At 39.8% G+C, this 25025-nt stretch overlaps 1 protein-coding gene across 1 annotated transcript in view; it reads right to left on the bottom strand.

Annotated features, from left to right (window-relative positions):
* The window catches only part of GFM1 (G elongation factor mitochondrial 1), a 46456-nt gene extending 22139 nt beyond the window's left edge, over window positions 1–24317 (bottom strand). The window contains exons 1-11 of the mRNA XM_039236048.1: window positions 24136–24317; window positions 22734–22886; window positions 21058–21190; window positions 20415–20619; window positions 18242–18358; window positions 16123–16273; window positions 13488–13645; window positions 12814–12898; window positions 6353–6490; window positions 4218–4319; window positions 2537–2593 (exon numbers count right to left, since the gene is read on the bottom strand). Of these exons, the coding sequence (XP_039091979.1) occupies window positions 2537–2593; window positions 4218–4319; window positions 6353–6490; window positions 12814–12898; window positions 13488–13645; window positions 16123–16273; window positions 18242–18358; window positions 20415–20619; window positions 21058–21190; window positions 22734–22886; window positions 24136–24222 (1386 nt within the window). The 5' untranslated portion in view covers window positions 24223–24317. The remainder of the gene's footprint in view (window positions 1–2536; window positions 2594–4217; window positions 4320–6352; window positions 6491–12813; window positions 12899–13487; window positions 13646–16122; window positions 16274–18241; window positions 18359–20414; window positions 20620–21057; window positions 21191–22733; window positions 22887–24135) is intronic.
* Window positions 24318–25025: the final 708 nt, after the last annotated feature.

Below are 25025 nucleotides of genomic sequence, written 5' to 3'. Positions count from 1 at the left end.
GAAGAATCTGAAGAATCTTTAAGAAGGAAGAGGAGTGCAGAAGGGTTAATTTAGGGAGATGGAATGAGGGAAGAGGGAAAAGACATTTGAAGCACAAAAGGGACTCATTTTGTGGTTGACAGCAAGAAGACAAGAGGAATTAAGCCCCAGAAGATGGGTAGCCTCTAGAAGCTAGAACCAGGCCCCAGGTGACAGTCATCAGGGAAATGGGGACCCTAGTCCTAATAGCCATAAAGGGCTGAATTTTGCCAACAATCTGAGTTAGCCAAAAATAAAATGTCCCCTAGAGCCTCCAGAAAGGAACAAAGCTCTGTCAATATCTTGAATTTAGCTGATTAAGAACTAGATCAGATTTCTAACACTGTAAAAAGAATACATCTGTGTTATTTTAAGCCACCAAGTTTGTGGTACTTTCTTATGGCAGCAATAAAAAACTAACACACCCTGAACTACCAGTATTTAACAGCTGTCACATGTGCATGGAACCATTCTATAGGAGTATGCTGTGTATATGTTCCTCAAATTCTACCTACAATACTGCCAGACAGAATTATCCATGTTTCACAGGTGAGGAAACTAGGTGTAGAAAGAAGAAGTGACTTGCTCAAGGCCACAGAACTAAGCGCATGGCAAAGCCAGGACTGAATCCTGGGTTAGTCTATCTCTGAAGTCTCTTGCCTTTTCGCTACACTAGCTAGGTACTGTCAACTTACTAGAAGATCATCCCTGCTCATACTATCGAGATTCAGAGCTTTATGCAGTGATGTCATCATTTGATTTAAACTAATTTATTCCAGCAAGGATATAGCTCTGAGACACCAGAAAACCTGCCGTTGATTTCCCTCCACTGTTGTGAACTATCAACAGTTAAATACCTTACATGACTCTGAATCAAGAGTGAAGAGGCATAATATCTTTAACTTTTGTCCCTGAATATTCTGAAGGACAAAGCAAACGATTTTGCAAAGCACCTGGACCTGTGGCATTTCACTGTGTAGTGATATGCAAGGTTTGCCTTTTCTCAGATTTTTGAGACGGAAGGATTTAATGTTTCTTACTCCCTCAACATTCTTTTTTCTGTACCAAGAAGGGTCTGGAAAATCTCATTTCCTCAAAAAAGAGGAAGTAGTATGTATTAATGTATTCACAAGACAATAAATCAGAGTATGTTGTATAAACAATAGCACCCAGCTGACAAGAGGTCATAAAATGTTCACTCAATGCATGAATGGGTTCACTTCAATTTACAATATTAACATGACTATTAATGAACGTCAAAGCAACTTAAGAGCTCAACTATGGCAGCAATGCAAATTAAACCTATTGAAGCAATTCTAGTTTCATAAAAAGCTAAATGACATCAAGTCCAATCATAAAACTATTATATTTGAAAGTAAGACAGTCTTGTTTTAGACTTTCCACATTAGAACCAGACATGTACTTTCTAACTAGCCCAAAACCAGAGATGAAGCAATTTATCTATGCAGTAATCTAATGTACTTTAGTGAGGTTTTACTACAACTTAAGACAAATGTCCCTGTTTCCCCTTTTTCATTCCTTCATGATCTGAATCTATGAAAATATTCTTAACACTTTGGAGCTAGTGATACTGTAAAGAGTCGGAAAGCACTGCCTTGCACCAATTTAAATACCATTAATTTTTTCTTTTTATTAATGTTTTTATTTTATTTATTTATTTTTTTATTTCTGAGAGAGAGAGAGAGGGTGAGCAGGGAAGGGTCAGAGAGAGAGAGGGAGACACAGAATCTGACACAGAATCTAGGCTCTGAGCTAGCTGTCAGCACAGAGCCTGATGCGGGGCTCGAACCCATGAATCATGAGATCATGACCTGAGCCGAAGTTGGGCTGCCCAACCAAATGAGCCACCCAGGCACCCCAATACCATCAATTTTTTTCAATGTGAGAATTACTGCCAACCAACTGGTAGTTTTTTGTTTTCTTAAGTTTGAGAGAGAGCCAGCACAAGTGGGGGAGGGGCAGAGAGAGAGAGAGAGAGAGAGAGAGAGAGAGAGTCTCAACCAGGCTCTACACTTCCAGTGCAGAGCCCAATGTGGGGCTCCAACCCAGAAAGCCACAAGATCATGACTTGAGCCGAAACCAAGAGTTAGACACTTAAATGACTGAGCCACTCAGGTGTCCCCAGACTGATAGTTTTAAAAGGTGATCTTGGGCACCTTGGTGGCTCAGTCGGTTAAGTGTCCGGCTCTTGATTTCAGCTCGTATCATGATTTTGTGGGTTCCTGGGATTCAGCCCTGAGTCGGGCTCTGCGCTGACAGTGTAAAGCCTGCTTGGGATTCTATCTGCCCCTCCTGTGCTTGTGCATGCCTGCTGTCTTTCAAAATAAACAAACATTAACAACAAAAAGGAAAAAAAAAGGTGATCTCAATACCAAAAGAAGAAATAGAGACCATAAGATTGCTGATTATCAATAAGATACTATATGCATTATGGGGAAAGATGAAAAAGAGCTCAAGTTTTCACTGTGATACACTGAGTTTGACAACCGTCTCCTACCTTGTTAGAAGGCTTCATTGCTATTGAAATGACAGGATCAGGAACATGAATTGACTCCTAAAATATTTTTTAAAAGAACAGAGAAGAATTCAAATATAGTATTGTTTGGGTCAGATGAATTAATTTTAATGTGCTACTTACAAAAGAACAAAGTACAAATACCAGTCAACATGTTTAGGCTACACAATATATAGTGTGGTCTGTTTTGTATTAAACATATCAATATAATACATTAATAAATAAAGGCACACATTTACATGATCTCCTCCCTCCCAAAATAACAAAAATAATTTATTTATTAACTGTTTAAGACCTCTAAGTTTACTGACACCTTTGGTTTAAACATAATCGTAATGAACCCAATGCCAAGATGTGGAATTTCTTATTGGCTAGTGGCTACATGTGCTGTTGTTATCTTTTGATAAGTTACTTTATTTAATCAAAATATACCATGACCATTGATAAAACAGAGAAAGGACACTAGATTCTTTATACTTATGATACCTCATTCAATCAATCACAATTCTGACAAGCAGATGTTATTATCCCCATTTTGCAAATATAATTATTAAGGGCTTAGAAAGAGACAAAATAACTTGGCCGAGGGCCAGTAGGGAGTACGGGGCAAAGGTGAGACTCTAATCAAGCTCTATTTGCTTCAAAGCCTAACCACTTCCCACAACCTCCAGTCCCTCATATTACTAATGACAAATACTTAGAGAAGGTCTTATCAATAATATTTGTTTACAAAACATGCCCCTTCTCTAGATCCCCTCCCAAACCTGTAGAGATTTTGATTTTCTGTAGTATCTTAAATCAGAATGTAAAACCATAGACATTAGAGAGTATTTTATACAGAAAAACTAAATTATAAAATTACGAATTCGTCACATAATACAGGAACTATTATAGTGCTCCTCTGTTAGAGACGGACCACTTATGTAAAGGACCCCCTATAAATTCCTTCACTGCAAATATCCATCTCCCTGCGTACTCCTATTCTTTCTTTACTGGATTCAGCTTACACAGATGATCTTATTATCAGAGAGCCGGTTTGCCTACAGGGGCAAAAAAGGGAAATAAGTGAGAGATTCATAGGCAGGACCTGCTCAAGCATGCTCTTTCCTTTGGGACCCCTCAGTGATGAAAAAACACCCTGAGTTCCACAGGGCAGGCTATCTGCAGTAGGATTGTTTAGTTGCACCTCGCCTTCGAGGAGGGTTCCATTCTGCTATCCCCTCGTCTACATGTTCAGGTTCTCCAGGGGAATGAGGCAAGGGTCCACTCTGGCTGCTAGATTAGTAAGTGGCACTCCACTGGGACTAGCCTGATTGTGGTGACAGGAATTAGAGGGGCATATCCAATGGGGAGGCAGGTCTCAGAGTAGAGGAGTCAGCGCTACACAGTCCAGGTGCAGCTAGTGAAGAGTCCTCCCTCCGTGCTACACCTCAGAGGACTGTTTAATAATTCAGAGAATTATTTCACTAAGAAAAACCAGCTCAGTTAGCTTACACAGAGCATCTGTCTAACTGACATCCAAAGAGCCACAACAAATCTATACTGATGCCTGTGGCAACAAGTAAAAACTTCTGTGGTTTTTTCTGAAGTACTAAATGTACTATATAAAAACATAAACTGTTAAAACTTAGGTGACAAACAGCCTTGAAATGAAATGACATACCATAGAAAGGTCACTATTATTTTTGTTTGTGAATGTGTCTCCGCTAGCACAGTCAATGCCAAATAATGCACAGATGTCTCCAGCATACACTTCCTCAACATCCTAAATAAAGAAATAACGCAAAATGATGCTTGCAAGTAATACAAATCAGGACATGGTAGCTAAAAAGTAATCACACAATAAACACATTGTACCTAAACAAACATGGCAGTAGCTCACCATGGATTCTACAAAGAATGAATTAGATAGAACCAGTGCAATACCATCAATCAACCACAGCAAGATGTAGCTTGAGTAGGGCCTTTATTTAAACCACATCTCAAATGACGAGATTTTCCTTTAAATGGAAACTTACTATGGCATCATTATTTGGAGGATCTGTAGTAATGACAGAACACAGAGCCTCACACTTCTAAAGTTATTTCTATGGATTTACATGGAGCACCTAGGTAGCCCAGTTGGTTAAATGCCTGACTCTGGATTTTGGCTCAGAACATGATCCCATGGTCGGGAGATTGAGCCCTGCACCGGGCTCTGCACTGAGAGCATGGAGCCTACTTGGCATTCTCATTCTCTCTCCGTCCCCCCGCCCCACCACCACCACCACCACCACCACCACCACCACGCTGCCCCTACTGCACTGGCCTGCATGTGCGCTCTCTCTCAAGAAAAATAAAATTAAAAAAAAAAAAAAAAAAAAAGGATATTATATTATACATGTTGCCACAGTCCAACAATGACATACGTATGACAAAAACATAGGAAAAACCTCAAAGGAAGTTTTGAAAACAAAGGCAGGGGAATTCAGCTCATTGTACTTAAAATAATCTTAATTTCTCACAGATGCAAGAAGTCAAGTAAACACAGGAAATCGAAGAACAAAGCATTGGTGCCTCTTAAGTTTCCTAGTTTTTGTCCATTTATACTGACAGTTCATTCATAACAGCTGTGGCTGTGAATGAGCAAGTGTGCCTGAGTCATTAACCATTGCACAGAAAGAACACATCTCCTAGCGTCTGGCCCATAAAAACAAACAGCTGTGACAATCAGGAATCCCTCTAGAATGCCCCCTGCTGCCTAACTCACAAAACAGCAATTGCATCCAATTTTGAAAGACTGCTCATTCACCTTCCAGGAATGACAAAGTTATGACTACCAGAGATTTCTGAATGTTGTAAGATTTTGCTCAAATAAACCTCTCCCAGAATACAGAGCTGACTTAGGAAAGAGTGGGACGGAGTAGGAGACAACCTCACACACTTAGCATATCTACCAAGGCCCAATCCTAAAAGAACCAAGAAGGCATGGATAGATTCAGAGTCAGTTCAAAATTTCAACCTATAAACCAAAGTTTATTTCCCAGATTAGAGTTTTGAGAGGTTCTTCAGATGGATTTTAGCACCAAGTTGGTTCTATAATAGGAATAAAAAGCTCAAGGATTAAACAGGGCTTTCACACAGGCCATACTTCTAAAAGTAAATTCCCTGAACAACATGGGAGGCTATGTATGAATTAATTACTCTCAATTGCCTCTGAGAACCAGCCACACTGTCCTAACACCTATTTTATACTCTTTGTGATGGTAGCCCTTGAGAAAGGTGCTGAACCTTGTGTTCTGAGTCTTAGGGAACTAACTAGCCTTCTCCTTAACCTTGGCCATTGAGGAAATACAGCTAATCACAAACACGGACATAAAACGTGTCCTTAACATCTACTAATTTAGCCCATACTAAAGTGCTACATCAGAATTATAGCAGGGGCACCTGGGTGGTTCAGTCGGTTAAGCATCCGACTTCAGCTCAGCTCATGATTTCACAGTTCGTGAGTTCGAGCCCCACACTGGACTCTGTGCTGACAGCTCAGAGCCTGGAGCCTGCTTTAGATTCTGTGTCTCCCTCTCTCTCTGCCCCTCCCCTGCTCATGCTGTCTCTCTCGCAAAAATAAATAACTGTTAAAAAATTAAAAAAAAAAAAAAAAAGAACTGTAGCATATCTAAGTAAAAAGGAAGAAGCTAGGAAAACACATTCAAGTAGAAGTGATTTTCTTGTGGGGCTCAGGATACCAAGAAGGAAGATCTAGTTCACATGAACTGCATGAGAGAGATTTCTGATCCCCCAGCAAGGACCTGCACTTGCCTCCATCATGTCGGCATGCATGCGAACCAGCCTCTGCACCCGCACTTTCTTTCCCGTCCGCGTGTTGTAGATGGTGTCACCCTTCTTCAGCTCTCCTTGATAATTGCGGACATATGTTAACTGTCCAAATCGCCCAGCCTAGAAGTCAAGATTGGGTAAGGGCAGAAAGACAAAAGAGATGTAAGAATCAAAATTAGGAGAAAAAGTTCACACAACCTCCAATTATTCCCTTTCAACTTTAGTAGTATGCTTTATATATGTGTTTTGGTTTACTGTCATAAAATACTTAACATTTTGGCTTTGAATATACATGAGTTAAATGGTTATGGCTGATTTTTTTGGTTAACACACTCCATGATATTATTTGATTCTTCTGAAATAAAAATCAGAAAATAATTTTAAATTGTATATGCAATAAGGACATATCCTTTTGCCTTCTAATATTATTTCATAAGTTCAGTTTAATTAAGATGTAAAACACAAAATTGTAATTATTGAAAAGACAATATATATTGCAGAAAACAAAAATATAATTAGAAACAGTAAAGGTGCACTATACAACTAAAAAAAACCTTTGATAAGCACCTGGAAAGCTATACAAATAAGCATTTTTTTTTGAGAGAGGGCACATATGAGCAAGGGACAGAGAGAGAGGGAGAGAGGGAGAAAGAAAAGTGAGGTTCACCCGAAGTGGGGCTAGAACTCATGAACCAGGAGATCATGAGCCGAGCCGAACTCAGATTTTTAACCGACTGAGTCACCCAGGTGCCCACAAAGAAGCATTCTTTAAGAATGTGAAATAAACACAGATCAATTCTTTTTTATTTTTTTAAATGTTTTTAAAATTTATTTCTGAGAGAGAGAGAGAAACAGTGTGAGCAGGGGACGGTCAGAGGGAGAGGGAGACACAGAATCTGAAACAGGCTCCAGGCTCTGAGCTGTCAGCACAGAGCCCAACAAGGGAGTCAAACCCACGAACCATGAGATCATGACCTAAGCCGAAGTCGGACGTTTAACCACTGAGCCACCCAGGTGCCCCAATCACTGATCAATTCTTCCTCAATATTAACACTAGCCAATTAGATATGCTTTAAAAGTTGCCAATTCTTCCCATGCTAACATATAGGTTTAACACAATAGCAATAAAATTCCCAAGTGGAATTTTTTAAACATTTGATTAATGATTTTAAAATTCATTTAGAAGAATATGGGCTCCTGGGTGGCTTAGTCGGTTGAGCGTCCGACTTTCGCTTGGGTCATGATCTCGCGTTTCGTGGGTTCGAGGCCCGCGTCGGGCTCTGTGCTGACTGCCAGCTCAGAGCCTGGAGCCTGTTTCAGAGTCTGTGACTCCCTCTCTCTCTGACCCTGCTCTGCTCATGCTGTCTCTCTCTCTCTCTCTCCTAGAAATAAATAAAACATTAAAAAAAAAAAAAAAATTGAGCACTGAGTGTTATGTAGAAACTAATTTGACAATAAACTATTTGTAAAAAAAAAAAAAAAGCTTTAAAATTCATTTAGAAGAATAAATGGATAAAAATAGAAATTTCTGAAGACTTATGGCAATAAGCTAACCCCGACTAATATAAAAACATATTAAACACTCTAAACTTAAAAAAGTACAGAAGTACTATCAAGACACCACCAGACATTCTTTGCAGAGCTATAACAATCCTAAAATTTGTATGGAACCATAAAAGACCCTGAATAGCCAAGGCAATCCTGAAATTTTAAAAGCAAAACTGAGGCATAATGATTCTGGATTTCAAGCTATATTACAATGCTGTGTCCTCAAGACAGTATGGTCCTGTCACAAAAACACACACATAGATCAATGGAACAGAACAAAGAGAGAACCCAGAAATGGACCCACAACTATAAGGTCAATTAATCTTCAACAAAGTGAGAAAGAGTAATTGTTGGAAAAAAGACAGCCTCTTCAACAAATGGTGCTGGGAAAACTAGACAGCAACATACAGAAGAATGAAGCTAGACCACTTGCTCATATCATACAAAAATGAACTCAAAATGAATTAAAGACCTAGATGTGAGACAGGAAGCCATCAAAATCCTAGAGAAGAACACAGGCAACAACTTTTTTTTTTAATGTCTTATTTATTTTTGAGAGAGAGAGAGAGAGAGAGACAGAGACAGAGACAGCGTGAGCAGGGGAGGGTCAGAGAGAGAAGGAGATACAGAATCCGAAGACAGGCTCCAGGCTCTGAGCTAGCTGTCAGCACAGAGCCCGAAGCGGGGCTTGAACCCACGAATCATGAGATCGTGACCTGAGCCAAAGTCGGACGCTTAACCAACTGAGCCACCCAGGCGCCCCATGGCAGCAACTCTTTGACCTCGGCTATAGCAACTTCTTACTAGACATGTCTCTGGAGGTAAGGGAAACAAAAGCAAACATGAACTATTTGGATTTCATCAACATAAAAAGCTTCCACACAGAGAAGGGAACAATTGGCAAAACTAAGAGGCAGCCTACAGAATGGGAGAAGAGATTTTCAAATGACATATCTGATAAAGGTTTAGTGTCCACAATCTATAAAGAAATTATCAAATGCAACACTCAAAAAACAAACAATCCAGTTAAGAAATGGGCAAAAGACTTGAAAAGCCACTTTTCCAAAGACATTGAGATGGCTAACTGACACATGAAAAGAGGCCCAACATCATTCATCATCAGGGAAATACAAATCAAACCCACACTGAGATATCACCTCATGCCAGTCAGAATAGCTGAAATTAACAAGACAAGTAATAATAGGTGTTGGTGAGGATACAGAGTGGAACCCTTTTGCACTGCTGGTGGTAATGCAAACCGTGTAGCCACTCTGGGAACAGTATGGAGGTTCCTCAAAAAGTTAAAAATAGAACTACCCTACAATCCAGCAATTGCACTATTAAGTATTTACCCAAAGAATACAAAAGTACAGATTCAAAGGGGTACATGCACCCCAATGTTTACAAGCAGCATTACCAACGGCCAAACTACAGAGGGAGCCCAAATGTCCACTGACTGATGAAGATGTGGTGTTTGTGAAGACACACACTCTCTCTCTCTCTCAGCCATCCAAAAGAATGAAATCTTGCCATTTGCAAGGACATGGATGCATCTAAAATGCATTATGCTTAGTGAAATAAGAGAAAGACAAATCCCTTGTGATTTCACTCATGTAGAATTCAAGAAACAAAGCAGATGAATACATGGCAAGAAGGGTGGTAGAGAGAAGAGAGGGAAACTACAAAAGACTCTTAATGATAGAGAACTGAGTGGTGATGGAGGGAGAAGGGTGGGAGATGGGCTAAGTGGGGCATGAGTATTTAAGGGGGACACATGTTGTGATGAACACCATGCGTTGTATGTAAGTGATAAATCACTAAATTCTAATCTCGAAACCAATATTGCAGTGTATGTTAACTAAAATTTAAATTAAAAAAAATACAGAAGTAGCACAAATTAAACTGAAGAGCCTATAGATACATTTGTCAACAGATGATGATGACAAAAGACATAACAGAAAAGCACAGCGTTGTTCAAAAACTGGTAAATTGGGGCGCCTGGGTGGCTTAGTCGGTTAAGCGTCCGACTTTAGCTTAGGTCATGATCTTGTGGTTCGTGGGTTTGAGCCCCGCGTCGGGCTCTGTGCTGACTGCCAGCTCGGAGCCTGGAGCCTATTTCAGAGTCTCTATCTCCCTCTCTCTCTCTCTGACCCTCCCCTGCTCACGCTGTCTCTCTCTCTCCTAGAAATAAATAAAAATATAAAAAAAAAAAAAACAACTGGTAAATGGACTACTGGCCCTCTATTTGGAGGAAGAGGAGATACACTTAAGAGTCCACCTCACAGCATACAGCAGAAAAAAATTCCAGCTGGATTAACAATGGAAAAAAAAACACACACACCATAAAAGACATAGAAGAAAACAAAAGTATTTATGAAATATATACAAAGAAGAAGGCTTCTAAGGTTAAAAACGAGAGAACTATAAAAGACTGCTATATTTGACTGTAAGTTTTAAATTGCTAATTGTTTTAAAAAATAAGTATTATTAGCTTCTGACTCTTGATATTGACTCAGGTTGTAATGTTGTAGTTGTGAGATTGAGCCCCTTGTCAGCCTCGGCACTAAGCACGGAGCCTACTTAAGATTCTCTCTCTCTGCCCCTCCCCTCTCAAAATAAACAAACCTAAAAATGTTTATTAGTAACTAAAATTATTTAGTAAAAATGTTTATTAGTAATAAAATGTTTATTAATAACCTTTATTAGAAAAAGGTCATTCAAATAAGTAAACACTTTGGCACTAAATTTATTTATTTATTTTAAGGTTTGCTTATTTTTGAGAGAGAGAGGGAGAAAAAGTGTGAGCAAGGGAGGGGCAGACAGACAGGGAGACACAGAATCTTAAGCAGGTTCCAGGTGCTGAGCTGTCAAGCCCCTGACACTAATATTTAAAAAAGAAATGAAGAGGGGGCGCCTGGGTGGCTCAGTTGGTTGACCTCTGACTTCAGCTCAGGTCATGATCTCAAGGTTCATGAGTTCCGCCCCCACTCTGGCTCTTTGCTGTCAGCACAAAGCCAGCTTCGAATTCTCTGCCCCCCTCTCCTGCACCTTCCCTGCTTGCTCTTTCTCTCAAAAATAAAACATTAAAAAAAAAAAAAAAGAAATGAAGAGACCATTACAAAAGAGGAATTATAACTGAGTAATTAATATATGGAAAAATACTCGCTATCATTAGAAATTAAAGTAAGATGAAATACTACAAAACTATTTTTCATTCTTAAAAGTGGTAATAATTTTTAAATAATACTCAATGCTGGGGAGCCTGGGTGGCTCAGTTGGTTGACTGTCCAACTCAGGTCATGATCTCTCAGTTTTTGAGTTCGAGCACCACATCAAGTTCTGTGCTGACAGCTCGGGGCCTGGAGCCTGCTTCGGATTCTGTGTCTCCTCTCTCTGCCCCTCCCCCACAGACGCTCTGTCACTCTCTCTCAAAAATAAACATTTAAAAAATTTTTTCTTAGGGGCGCCTGGGTGGCTTAGTCAGTTGAGCGTCCGACTTTCGCTTGGGTCATGATCTCGCGGTTCGTGGGTTCGAGCCCCGCGTCAGGCTCTGTGCTGACTGCCAGCTCAGAGCCTGGACCTGTTTCAGAGTCTGTGATTCCCTCTCTCTCTCTGACCTTTCCCTGCTCATGCTGTCTCTCTCTCTCTCCTAGAAATAAATAAAACATTAAAAAAAAATTTTTTTTTCTTAAATAAGTAAAAACTCAAATGCTGATAAAGTTATTCACTGAAATAATTTAATACATTAACCCTGAGAGTATGAAAGAAATCTGGCAATAAACCATTCCATTCCTTTAATTAAGTAATCACCATTCTAGGAATCCTAAGACATTCCTAAATATATATTTTTAAAAGCTTTACACATAATAAATTGTCACTGCAATGTTATCTGTAATTTTTAATTTAAAATTATCTTTTTTGGGGCGCCTGGGTGGCTCAGTCGGTTAAGTGTCTGACTTCAGCTCAAGTCATTATCTCAAGGTTCATGAGTTCGAGCCCCACATCAGCCTCTGCTGACAGCTCAGAACCTGGAGCCTGCTTTGGATTCTGTGTCTCCCTCTCTCCGCCCCTCCCCCACTCATGCTGTCTTTGTCTCTCAAAAATAAACATTAAAAATTTTTTTTAAAAAAACAAAATTAACCCTTTTTTCTTTTAGAAGTGTATTGTAAACCTTTTTTAAATGAAAACTAAGAGGCAGCCTCCAAACTATAGTCCCATCCTAGAAATAACCACTGTTAACACTTCAAAATTATCTTTTTCCCCACTTACAATATATAAACAGAAGGAACAATACCTGAACAAAAAGTCACCCATGTACTCAAATCTTGGTTTCTAATACCATTCTCGACTAAAAAGAAACACAGCACCTAGAGAAATGGTTGATCCTAGGGCTGGGACAGAGAATACAAATGATAGACATGGAGGATCCTACAGTGGCACAAAGTCAGGAAGTATTCAAAAGGACAAAGCAGTGAAGGATGTCAAAGGGACACAGGAGCACCTGAAAGAGCTCCAATGGCCACACCTGGGCAACAAAATTAATAACATACGACTCATCGTATCTCACAATTAATATCTATGAGGCCATCATGACATACAGGAATGACTGAATAAAAATATAAATGGGGGAGAGAAGACAACTCTCCCACATGGATGAATCCCAAGTAACTGACAGCTGCTACTCCCCCCTCAAAAGGGCAGAACATAATTCCTCACCCCTTAAGCGTGGGCTGCGTGCAGTAACTTCCTGCTGAAGAGGCAGTAGGGAAAGGGCCGGGGGGACTTTCAGCAGAGCAGTCTATAACCAAATCTTTCATAAAGTCATTTTGTAATAGGAAGAAAATCTTGCGAATAGTCCTACATACAGCAGTTAAATACATCAGAAAGCCACTTACCTCCAGTTTAAAAGCCAGGCCTACAAACGGGTGGGAACTGTTTCTTTCGGGGTTCATTAAGATTTTGTTTTTCTCTTTTGAGTCACTTAAAAGAAAGGTAAATCTATGAGATGCAATATTTGATAACATCAATTTGTTTCATCAAAGAGTTTTACATGAGAAAAAGCACATGCATGCTAAACATTTGTGACCTCCCATAGGTGAAATTCCACTGAAAGAAATTATTAAGAATAACTTCTCAGGGCTTAGTTACTACATTATGACAGGACCAGAATAGACTAAAAACACAGAAGTGGCAGAGAAAGAAAAGAAAAATAATCAATGAGAATTTAAAAAATGTTTGTTTCTCAAAGTTTGGTTTTTTTGTTTTTTTTTGGTATGACTGAAAACAGCTGGTCCCAAATGAAAAAATTTACTAAAGATGTAAACCTTGGTAGATAATAAATCATGCTTCTAACTCACCAACAGAATGAGCTATGGAAAGTGGTATAGTAAGTATTTTTCTAGATGTCAGAGTGTTACCCAGATAGAAACGGGTGATTGATTTTAGTAAATTATAGGAAAACAACAACAAACACAACTTAATCGAAAGTTGTCAAATTCTTAAATCCTTTCATAGAATGTAAGTGTTAAAGTATTTGTGTATAAACTAAGATTCAATTTCCAAGACTTACTTTTCCTGATTGAGAATAGCATAATTTTGGACTTCAGATGGATTTGGGAGGTATTCTAAAACAGCATCTAGAAGAGGCTGAACTCCCTTGTTCTTCAACGCACTTCCCACAAAGACAGGAGTAAATGATCTATTTAGAGTAGCTCTTCGGATTGCATGCTACAAAAGAAAAAAAAAATAATAATTATTAGTTAACCTTAAAAAGTTTTGTGTTTCAAATCAATTACAAACCCACAAGTGAAGAAAATGAACTGATGCTCTTTGGAGCACAGGCTACTGTGGAGACTAGCATTAGGTCTCTATAACTTAAGGTCAAAATACAAGAAGAAAAATCTGTTCCTTTTTCAGGGCTAGGAAGCTATTTACTGTGTAACTGCTTTTGACACTCCTGCAATGTCACTAATTTTTAATCTGACAAAAAAACACATACATACACGTAGAAAACAGGCACACACAGAACTGTCTAAGCAGTATGCTAACAATTATGTAAAACAAAAGGAAAAGTAATGCACACACACCAATCTCTGGAAAGATACACCAAAATCTATTAATCGGTAATCTGTCTGCAGGAAGAGGCAGAAAACTAGGCAAACAGGAGTCAGGTGGGAGATTTTTTTTTTTTTCACTGTGTACCTTTTTGTTTTTAAATGTTTAAGACAAATGAAAATAGCATCTTTAATTGACAGATTTGTTTTCTTTTTTTAAAAACAACATACATACAGGAAGCCAAAGAGTACAAATCACTCATAAATTAAGGATCATGATTGTCATACAGGCTCTAAAATAACAACCTCCAGGTTGTACCCCAACCCCTAGTGCCAGCACTACTCATGCGCCCCAGCTGCGTGCCCCAGGCGGCCCTCCTGGCTAAGCAGGCCTCCCGGCAGCTGTAGATCTTACAGCAGTGCTGCAGCCACAAGCCGCCACAGTAGACATGCGGAGCCAGCGTACAGTTCTTTCTCAGTCCTCATGAAAAAACAGAAAACTAGCTACCCTAAAAGACATTTACAACCACAATTTCTAAACACCACCACAGTGAAGAGTAGGATAGCAGCTGCATATGATAAAGGGAGTAGTATGAAAAGGGTGAAGGATGCACAGCAAGAAAGAAATTACTATTTGAAATGATCACAAAAGCTGGCTTTTGCTGTTCCTAGGATCCAGAAATGGCTACATTACTAACCACTTAGGTTACCCCTATGCCACATGATCACAACTCTGACTTTCCACCCCTCTCATATATTCAAGTAGGGACATAAAAGAATCTTACCATCTTTAGTTTACATATATTTGATACAGAAACACTTGAGGGTGGTAGATTTAACAAAAGCTTTATTTTTCCAAAAATCTCCCTTGTTTTCCTAAGTATCACTTTCACGCTTGAAAGTTGTTCCTACATCCTAGGTTTAATTTTTTTTTTTTTTTTTTAAAGAATGTCTATACTTTTTCTACAGTGACTGCATCACTTTACATTCCTCCTAGCAATGCACAAGAGTTTCAATTTCTCCAAATCCCCGCCAATACTGGTTATTTTACAGAAAATAACATTAACTGGGGCACCTGGGTGGCTCAGTCGGTTAAATATCTGACTTCGGCTCAGGTCATGATCTTGCTGTTCGTGAGTCTGAGCCCCGCATCAGTCTCTGTGCTGACAGCCCAGAGCCTGAAGCCTGCTTCGGATTTGGTATCTCCCACTCTCTACCCCTCCCCAACTTGTGCTCTGTCTCTTTCTTTCAAAATTAAATAAAAAATATTTTAAAAAACACATTAACAGAAAAAAAAATTATTCTGGGTTTTTGGTTTGTTTTAAATAGCCATCCTAGGGGCGCCTGGGTGGCTTAGTCAGTTGAGCGTCCGACTTTCACTTAGGTCATGATCTCGTGGTTCGTGGCTTTGAGCCCCGCGTCGGGCTCTGTGCTGCCAACTCAGAGCCTGGAGCCTATTTCAGGGCCTGTGTCTCCCTCTCTCTCCGACCCTCCCCAGCTCACGCTCTCTCTCTCTCTCTCCTAGAAATAAATAAAAATATTAAAAAAAAAAAAAAGCCATCCTAATAGATAAAGTGAAATCTCATTATGGTTCTGATTTGCTTTCCCTAATGATTATTGATGCTGAGCATCTTTTTGTGTGCCTATTGACCATCTGTATGTCTCCTATGGAAAAATTATCTATTCAAAAAACAAATACAAGTCTCAGAGATCTTATTTTTAAAGAACTAAATGATCAAGTCAAGAAATCTATACAGCCCTTCTAAATAGTACTACACATATCAACATTTAGTCTGCAAACATTTAACAGCCTTGTCTCTTAATCGGTCTTTATTGCTGTAACATTTCTGTATTTATCTTTTCTTAAGATATACCCAAGAGGTTGGATGTTTAAATATCTTTTTTTCTAAAATAAACTGTAACTTTTTTCCCATTTTAAGATATTACAGAACTTATTACTTTAAAAAGAAGAGTTATATGCCACAGCCAAGTATTTTTTGAAAAAAATCCACAATGTTAAATAAATTTGCTCAGATTTCATTAATAAAAGCCATGCATAAAAGCATCATGCCTTTTCCCCCCACCAAAAACAAACAAAAAAATCCCACCTCTTTTTCTGGATAATCTAAGACTTATTTTGAGAGCACTTGCCTTTAAATCAGAAACTGAGGGGATTTTTTCTTCCAGGAACATCTCTCCAAGCTGTTCATCTGAATTGGCAACACATTCAATCAGTTCCTGCCGCTGGTCAGCTGCTGCTGCCCTGAATTCTGCAGGAATTTCCTCATATCGAACAACTTGACTAAAAAAAGAAATGCTTTGTGTTGCTACTTTAAGGATATTCAATTAAACATAAAATGCATCAACGACAAAAATGAACTCTAATGCCTAATTTTTTTTAGATTAAGAACTGATATATTTGCATTAAAATGGCAATGTAAGACCAATGTGTATCTTTAAAATTTAGACAAAAGAGTGGGCAAAAATACTTAAATAGGCAAAGTAAATCGCTCAAGGTTGTACTACTAGTAAATGTAAGAGACAAGATTCAAAGCCAATCTGACTCCAAAGTTCATATGACTCCTGAAAATTCTATTAACTGAATTAACCAGAACATCACAGTCACTAACAAACAGGAATAGAGACCTGACTCTATTTCTTTCCATTAATAACCCAATTACACAATGTTAACATAGAATACGTTAATTTATAGTTTAGAAAAAAAAAAAGGTTAGTAAATATGACAAACTCTTCAACCTTTACCCCAAGTTCTCCGTTCCTCTATAGGCTGAATAGGTAGACTCACAAAGTATACACAACTGAGAAATGGATATACTTGATATTTAAAAACATCAGTCTCAAAGACTTTCAAAGTATTTCTTTAAAAATGGAAACTAATTTCAAAAAAGTAAGCTTTTCAAAAAACATGTTCCTAAAATAAAAAAGTAAAAGAAGTCAACTGCAAATAGTGAGAATAAAATTCTTATTATCCTAAAGAATGCTCTTCACAGCCTTCAGATCATAATTTCACCCTTCCTGTTAAGCTCCCTGGTTCTTACTCTTTTGTGTCAAAATCATCTGTGGAGACCTTTCAAAATTTATATACCCAGTGGTCTAGGGCTGGGAGAGGGGCCAGATATAAGAAATTTTTATCTGTGGTCGGAGCATACAACAAAGTTTAAGAGCCTCTACTTTAGAAGACAACTGTGTGCCCTGGTAATTCTGGGAAAGTGGATTTATTCATTCATTTACAAATATTTTTTTTAGTACTTATTACGTACCAGTAAGTCCTAGGACTGGGGACACAGCACTGAATAAACTTGACTAAAATATCCCCGTCCTCTTGACCTTACATTCTAAGAAACAGTAGATGAACTGTAGTCACTATCGTTACAGAAAAAGTGAGAGAAACACCAAAACCTCTCTCTGCCTCCAAGACAGCTGAAGAGGACAAATGATAGTTAACTGATCACAACACCTTTCACCCACCTGCCAGCCTAGCAATTTGTTTCACAGCAGAGAAAGAAAACCTCTCAGGAATTATCCTTGGAGAAACTGCCAGGCTACTGAGGCCACTCCTCATAAGGAAGGGTTGTTTATGACCTCCCATAAGGAAGGGTTGTTTATGACTTCCCACATCGTGCAAAGCCACTCAAAGTGTGGTCTGTAGATCTACAATGGCAGCAGCACCTGTGAGCTTTCTAGAAATGCAAATTCCAGGCTCCACCCTAGAGCTACTGAATAAGAATCTTCTGGAGGTAGATCCAGGAATGTGCTTTAACAAGCTTTCAGGTGATTTTTCTGAATGTCAAAGTTTGATAGCCACTGGGAAATTACAGTGTTTTGTACGCAGAGGTCAGTCAAAAGTTGACTGATGGACCAAATACCATGTCAAAAATTACCAATATTTTCTTGTATTTCTTCTTATATTATCCAAACCACATCTGTACTATTTTTGACTGCTTTCACATATTATCCTTTTAGCTTTATAATCTCACAAAGTAGGTAGAGCACCTTTGATCCATATATTCTTCCCAGATTTTATCACAACATGTCATAACATGATATAAATTACCCAAAAAGTAACATACTCTCCCTTGGAATCAATACTAAGCAAAATGGGAAGTAGGATTAAAGGCATTAAAACAAAGTCATTTTGAAGTATGTTCCTCCAGCCAGATTTTAAAAAGAGGTTTCCTCGAAGTTTAAAGAACTCATCCTTCTGATGTTTCTTAAAATATAAGATTTCACTAATACATTTCTAACTTACCCAAAGTCTCCATCAAAGTAAATGGCTCGTTCCTCAATAAGATCTATTATACCTTTAAAATCACCCTCCAAACCAATGGGTATCTGCACAAATGCTGCATTATGACTCAATTTAGACCTGAAAAATAAAAATACACACGTTTACCTCTTTTTTTCCCCTGCCCTAAAACCCTTTGAAATGACAAAACTAAATCAATAGCAGATGTTGTGGAACTGGGAGGGAAGATGTTAGTTGGAAGAGGCCCACACAGGAAGCCAAAACCCCAATTAGGCAACAAAAGAACTCTAAACTCAGTGTTTTCCAATCAGATCCCCAGAATAGTCTGGATTAAAAACAGAAAGGGGGAGAACAAGTCATTGGTGATTGGTCAGAAAATGAAAGCAGAGTGGGAAGTGGGATCACCTTGTCCACCTCTCATTCTTAAACCAGCTGCCTTTAGCAAAGGGAAGGATAGCTGGCTGAAAAGGACATTCTTACAGGAGACCTCTGAGTGCGCGTGTTAAAAATCAGACATTCATCGTTAGGTTGTACCCTTTAGCAGACACGATCACTCAAGGGATTCAGCAGCAGGAATTGTCACTCAAGAAGAAATATACTCTAGCTACTATTGTTTAGCCTACACTCTAGGCTCCCATGTATAGCTCCGAATAGGTAACTAGAAATCACCAAATAACTGAAGGTTTACCAATAGCTTAAAAGAGAGTTGTGAGCTCAAAAAATAGTAATCACTTCCAAGGGGAGAGTTACTAAAGAAAATAAAACGTAAAGGTCTGAGAAGTAATCACCCCATTAATGAAGATGTTGCAATAAAAGAGAAGCATTATGGAAATTACGTAATTGCAGAAATAAAAAAAAAAAAACCAACAGGCAAAATAACAGATGGGACACAGATGACTATCAGATTTGTGAGCTGGAAGACTGACCTCAAGAACTCTCTCATAACCCAGTCCAAAATAAGAAAAAATGAGAATGTACAGTAGCAAAGTTAACACATGGACACAGATCCAGTTAGAATTTCTAACATCTGTTTAATGGGAGTTACAGAATGCAGATAAAAGGGAGCAGAGCTGAAAAGAACCGCAGTAGTCAAATGCTAAAAGAGAATCTTCCTGGTATTCAGACCAAGACTTGGTGGAAACAGTCCATCTCTTGCCAAGCACAAGTAAAATATAATAAAGACAAAAAATGACAACACTATGTTTTCCCAGGAAAATATTACAAATACCCAAATTCATCACTTCCAAGAGGCACACAAAGCAATGCTGTCACTTGAAGTTCAATACCAATCTTGTCACCAGGCACACTTTGTCGCTCTTTGTCTCTCACTACCACAAACTTTATTGTCTGTTTTCATCAGCTCTGCCATGCGAATTGTGACTAGGAACTCGGCAGCTACATTTACACGCCTACAAAAAGTACAAAGTGAAACTTCGACTCTTTTCAAAAGCTATGTGAAATATACAGTATAAAGCAAAACGTACAATGCTACAACTACTACTCAGTTATACCTGCTACAGAAAGGAAGTGTTACTCTGGTCTCAGCAAGTATGTTACCATATGAACCCAATGGACTATATACCACACTACTTACGGACATCAATTCAAATTCCTTATGTAAAGAAGAAAAAAAGAGAGGATTCCCTAGGTTTGTCTAAATATATAAAAGGATTTTCATAATCTATGCTAGATTATTATTTCTCCAATCACAGCAAAACTGAATTATCCAACTGTTTTCTGAACTCACCTTAAATCTCCCTACAATTTAAGTTATATTTTCCCCATTTTACAGAGAAGGCAGTTGATGAGATAATCACCACAAAACTACTGACCTCAGTGTTTCTTTCTTTTTTTAAAGTTTCTTTGAATGTTTTATGTATTTTTGAGAGTGAAAGAGGGAGACACAGAATCTGAGGCAGGCTCCAGGCTGTCGGCACAGAGCCTGTGTCAGCTCATGAGATCATGACATGAGCCGAAGTCGGATGCTTAACCGAATGAGCCACCCAGGTGCCCCTGACCTTGGTGTTTCTTTTAATAAGTGACTCACATAAATAAATTTTTTAGAGGTAAAAAAAATTACGAATAAAGCTTAATGACACTGAATTAACTGTCCTTCCGGATGTAAGCTTTCTTATATCCAGATCATCACAGCCTTTCCTGTTCTAAGGCTCAGTACCTCATTTGCTGCAGGGCCCTGGCTGGGTTGGAGCCCATTCGGTCCAATTTGTTAATGAAAGTTAGAAATGGAACGTTGTAGCGCTTCATCTGACGATTAACAGTCATGGTCTGGCACTGCACCCCTCCGACAGCACAGAGAACAAGGACTGCACCATCCAACACTCTCAGGGCCCTTTCAACTTCTATTGTGAAGTCCACGTGTCCTAAATGAGACAAAGTGTGTGAGAGTCTTAGAGAGCAGTATGAATTTTGATAACATGCACAGTTTTAAGTTCTTATAACTCTGCTCATGACATAAGTCTTCTAATTAGAATGCGGATTTCTTAAACCACCACACCATTTACTCACCATAAGGTCCAGGGGCCCAACTCTTCAAAAACTACTAGGGCGCAGCCACCTTTCAATCAGCCACAGCTTGTAACAATCAAGAATCTTCCTGCTCACAATTTATTTGTACTATTTTTCAAGGAAACCACAGGAGGAGGAAGTGTTCTAGGTCCCAAGTCAGATCTCTCTAACAGGAATTCAGTCACACTTTTGAGTATTATTTGACAGTCAAAAATGAGCTGGATCATAGTGAAGAACTAAATGTGCTTTTGTGAAAACAAGCTGCAATAAAACCAAGAAAGAAGTCAACTCACCAGGAGTATCTATAATATTGATATTGACATCCTTCCACATGGTGTAGGTGGCTGCTGACTGAATAGTGATTCCTCTTTGTCTCTCTAGTTCCATAGAATCCATGACAGCACCGACTCCATCTTTACCTTTCACCTAAACATGAGCACAGCAAGTCAGATTTCCCTGTCCCTGCATCCCAAGGAGAGAAACCCTTACTGAGATGGAACTAGAACACAGCTAGTTAACCGATGCAATTTTCAGAGGCGGCTATCCTCAAACCATATCTTGAGAAATAAAAGAGTGATTACAGGTTTTGCCCTCTATTTACTGCCTCTCTTTTCATCGCCGTTCTCAGCACCACTAGCAGAGCAATCACCTCAGTCTTAAGAGCCAGCCTTGTTTCCTTTACACTATTCCTGCCCATCAGGTTTGTGGTAGTCACATGCAGATGTTCAGAGAACAGATTTTTCCCTGCTCTACTACATGTGGATTTTGAGGCCTGGGTGGGAAGGATTCAGCTTTCAAAGTACTTGTGATTTAACAAGATGAGCTTCCTCTGAAGAAATGGAGAGTTAAGTTATTCAATGTTAGGATAAAATCTTTTTCTTTTTTTTTTTTTTGCCCCTCTCTCATAATGTATATGTCTGCCCACCATCAGGAGGCCACAGCTCAGGTGGGGTCTGACCATGCCTCCAGGTCCAAATATGGATTAGATGTCCAAGGCAGCAGGTGAGCCTGGGCACACCAGGGGAAGTGCCGCTGGGCTGTCAGCACTTTGGGAAGCCCCAAGTCACACTTGGTGGCAGGTGGGAGGGAAGCAGCATCCCAAGTGTGGGGGCACAGGTCTCCTCCTCACAGACAGGCAGAATGCACAAGCAGGCCCCTGCCTCGCAAAAGGCATTTATGGAAATGGGGGTGGGGGGGTGCTGGTAGTCCTCAGGGGAGTCAGGGTCAAAAGTTGGCTCGTTTCTGCTGCAGCTGTGAATTGCAGGCTCAGGACACAGTGTTCCAGGGGTCCACGTAGCAGTAGCAGTCCATGTACTGGCAATGCACTTCTGTTCCGAACTGTCCAGGGAGCCGCTGGCTTCCAGATGCACTTCCGGAAGCACTTGTCTGTCATCCTCTGCAGCTGCTCCTGCGCCGTAGCCACTGCGATCTGCACCTTCACCTGCTCCATGCTGAGCCCCCGGGCCCAGCCTGCCGCCGCCTCAGCTCCCAAAATCTGAGCCCAAACCACACTCCATGGCTCCGCAAAGTACAAAAACAATTTTTTTGATGCATGTATTTTGCAACTATAAACATCATACTACATATAGTTTTTAAAGTCTTTTTCCACTTTACAAACATCTCTCCATAACATTAAAAATTACGGAAATACTACTTTAACAGCTGCTTAATACATCATGACTTTTTAACGGAAGTGTTAATTAACAAAGTTATATTAGTTTCAGGTGTAGACTTAACGTTCCTAAAAGACAATTCACTGAGAATCCACACAGTGATGGTCTCTAGGAAGATTCCTCACAACCACACTGCGAGCCAGTATGAACTATCCCATTTGTGACAGGACTCTGACTAAAGCTCCACTGTTCCCATTCTTTTAATCTTTCAGGTTTTGTAATGTTCATTAAATCGTAACTACTAAACAATTAAAACCAAGCTCTCACTAACCCGGAACCAACCACGAACCACATACCTCATGCATCTTTGCAATTCTGCCAGTGTAGTAAAGCACTCGTTCTGTCAATGTAGTTTTCCCAGAATCAATGTGGGCTGAGATTCCAATATTTCGTATCTTTTCATTAGGAATCACCCCTGATGAACACCATCGGCAGACTTTCCAATTAACCTGAAAAAATAAGACAGCTCATTTCAGTGCACTAACTATAAGAGATAACACTGGGTAATTAGAACTTGGTTGGTTGGTATCTTTCCACCAACGAATCTCAATGGACACCAAGCACCACTCTAGACAGCGTGGAAAGGCAAAAAAAGGAATGAATGCCTCAACCTGTGGCTCTTGTAACCAAAGGAGAAACTACAAGAGAGGACAGAAGAATTCACACATTCTTAATAAAAACTAACTAAATCTGAAAAGATATATACAGGTACCAAAGAAGCGAATTAAATAAAAGGGGACAGGTACTTTCCCAAATATCACAGGTTTGAAATTATCCGCTGGGGCTGATAAAACCAGAAAGACAACTTCCAACCACTACTTCAATAGGAAATACAGTTTTTAGTTTAAATTTTACTTTGATTTCCCGCCCTTTTCCCTTACTGTAGTGTGGGCCACCGCTAACAAGGATGTCTGCAGTCTCCAAGGAAGCCCACAAAAAATTTCCAATTCCTTCTAAGCACAAAAATAATGACTTTTTAGAAAAACTTTTATTCTGCTGGGAGTGAGGGTAAAGGAGAATCCTGCATTTTACGGAATCAGGACGCAATGTAAGCCTCTATCTATAGGACTGCACATCCAAAACGTACCGCAGCCCTTTTGGGGAAAGGAAAACGGGAGACCTTAGAAACGGCGGACAAATACTAAATGTATTCTGGTGGACAGGCACTTAGATAACTAATTCCACGACTACCAGCACGGAAAGCAAACAATGTTTGCATATTAGGAAAAGCTCAACTCCTGCCCAATCCTACTCCATTCTGCAACCCCCACAAAAGACAGAAATGCAAAGAAGAGTACCGGAAAGGCTGAACGCCAAAGCAAGTAACCCATCCCAAGGACACTGTGCAGTGAAAAGAGCACTAGACGATCTGTCAGAAGCCTTGGGATCGAACCCTGAATACACTAATTTTTCAGCTGGTCGGACCTTCACTCCAGTCACTTCTCTTTAAGGTATACCAAAAAGGGCCTTAACCATAAATCGGTGGCCCGTCCACTCTGCCAAGGCACCGAGACGCAGCTCACGAACAACGAGAACACGTGCAGGTACCGAAAGGCTCTTCAGCACTGAGGCACGACAGCTCCTATCCAGAGCTGTCAGGAGGTCCCAGGGAAGGAATCACTGCTCCCTTAGCCCTGGAGGACAGCAACGTCCCGTCCGCAGTCTCTGGTTCGGTCTCGCCTCGCCGGGCTCTAGTACCTGCTTCCCCTGCCATCCCAGGGTGGCGGGGACCCGCGGGAGAGGTCCACGCCCCAGAGCTGAGGCGACAGCTCCCAGCAACCTCATCGAGGCAAGCGCAGAACCGGTGTAAAGGTCCGGTGGCTCCGGGTCTGCTCTGCAACCAACCCCACAACTTGAAGCGTTCGAAGTCACGCCGGCAATCAGGGCCGGAAAAGTGCTTCCGGGGTGAAGGACGCTAGGGAGGCGAGGGGAAGGGAAAGAGGGGCTTCCGGACTTCAGAGCCGAACAGCGCCTTCCGACGCTGGGCGCCCTCTATAGACTTGGAAGAGATAGTGTAGTTGCTTTGTAGAGCCAATGGAACAATTTGCGTGCTCCCAGAAAGATGCAAACTTTCAAACGTGTTTGCGTATTCATTGTTGCTGTCATGTCTCCTTTTGTGTAGGTTTGAAATTTTTCATAACTTCAGAAAAATCTGAAATGTATTTCCCTCCCCCATCAAAGTGCCTAGAAGGTCCGGCTTGAGCAGCCACACCAATATAACAATGTGGAGAAATGTTTACAACAGAATTTAAGTGAGAAAAATGCAAAATTGTTATCTATGATATTACAAACACGAAAAAAAATGATCTATAAGACATGACTTGAAAAGAATGTGGAAAAATGAACTATCAATTACAAGTGGGTTTTTTTCTTCTCATTTCAAAAAATTCATTGTTCGATGTTAAATGTTACATGTTCAGTACGTATGGATGACAGTATCCTTGCCGATTCCACTTGGATGTCTTAGAAGTGTCTCGAACTCTGTAGGTCTAAAACAGAGCTTCTGCTCTTCCTCTCAAAATCTTCTGTCGTCTTTATCTCGTGAATGGAAACTCCATTCGAGTTGCCCTGACCAAAAATGTTAGTCA

Source organism: Hyaena hyaena, unplaced genomic scaffold (genome assembly GCF_003009895.1).
Source record: "Hyaena hyaena isolate Hyena2069 unplaced genomic scaffold, ASM300989v1 scaffold_105, whole genome shotgun sequence".
NCBI lineage: Eukaryota > Metazoa > Chordata > Mammalia > Carnivora > Hyaenidae > Hyaena > Hyaena hyaena.
Note: the sequence above shows the minus strand (reverse complement) of the source record. Positions and strands in the feature narration are given on the sequence as shown.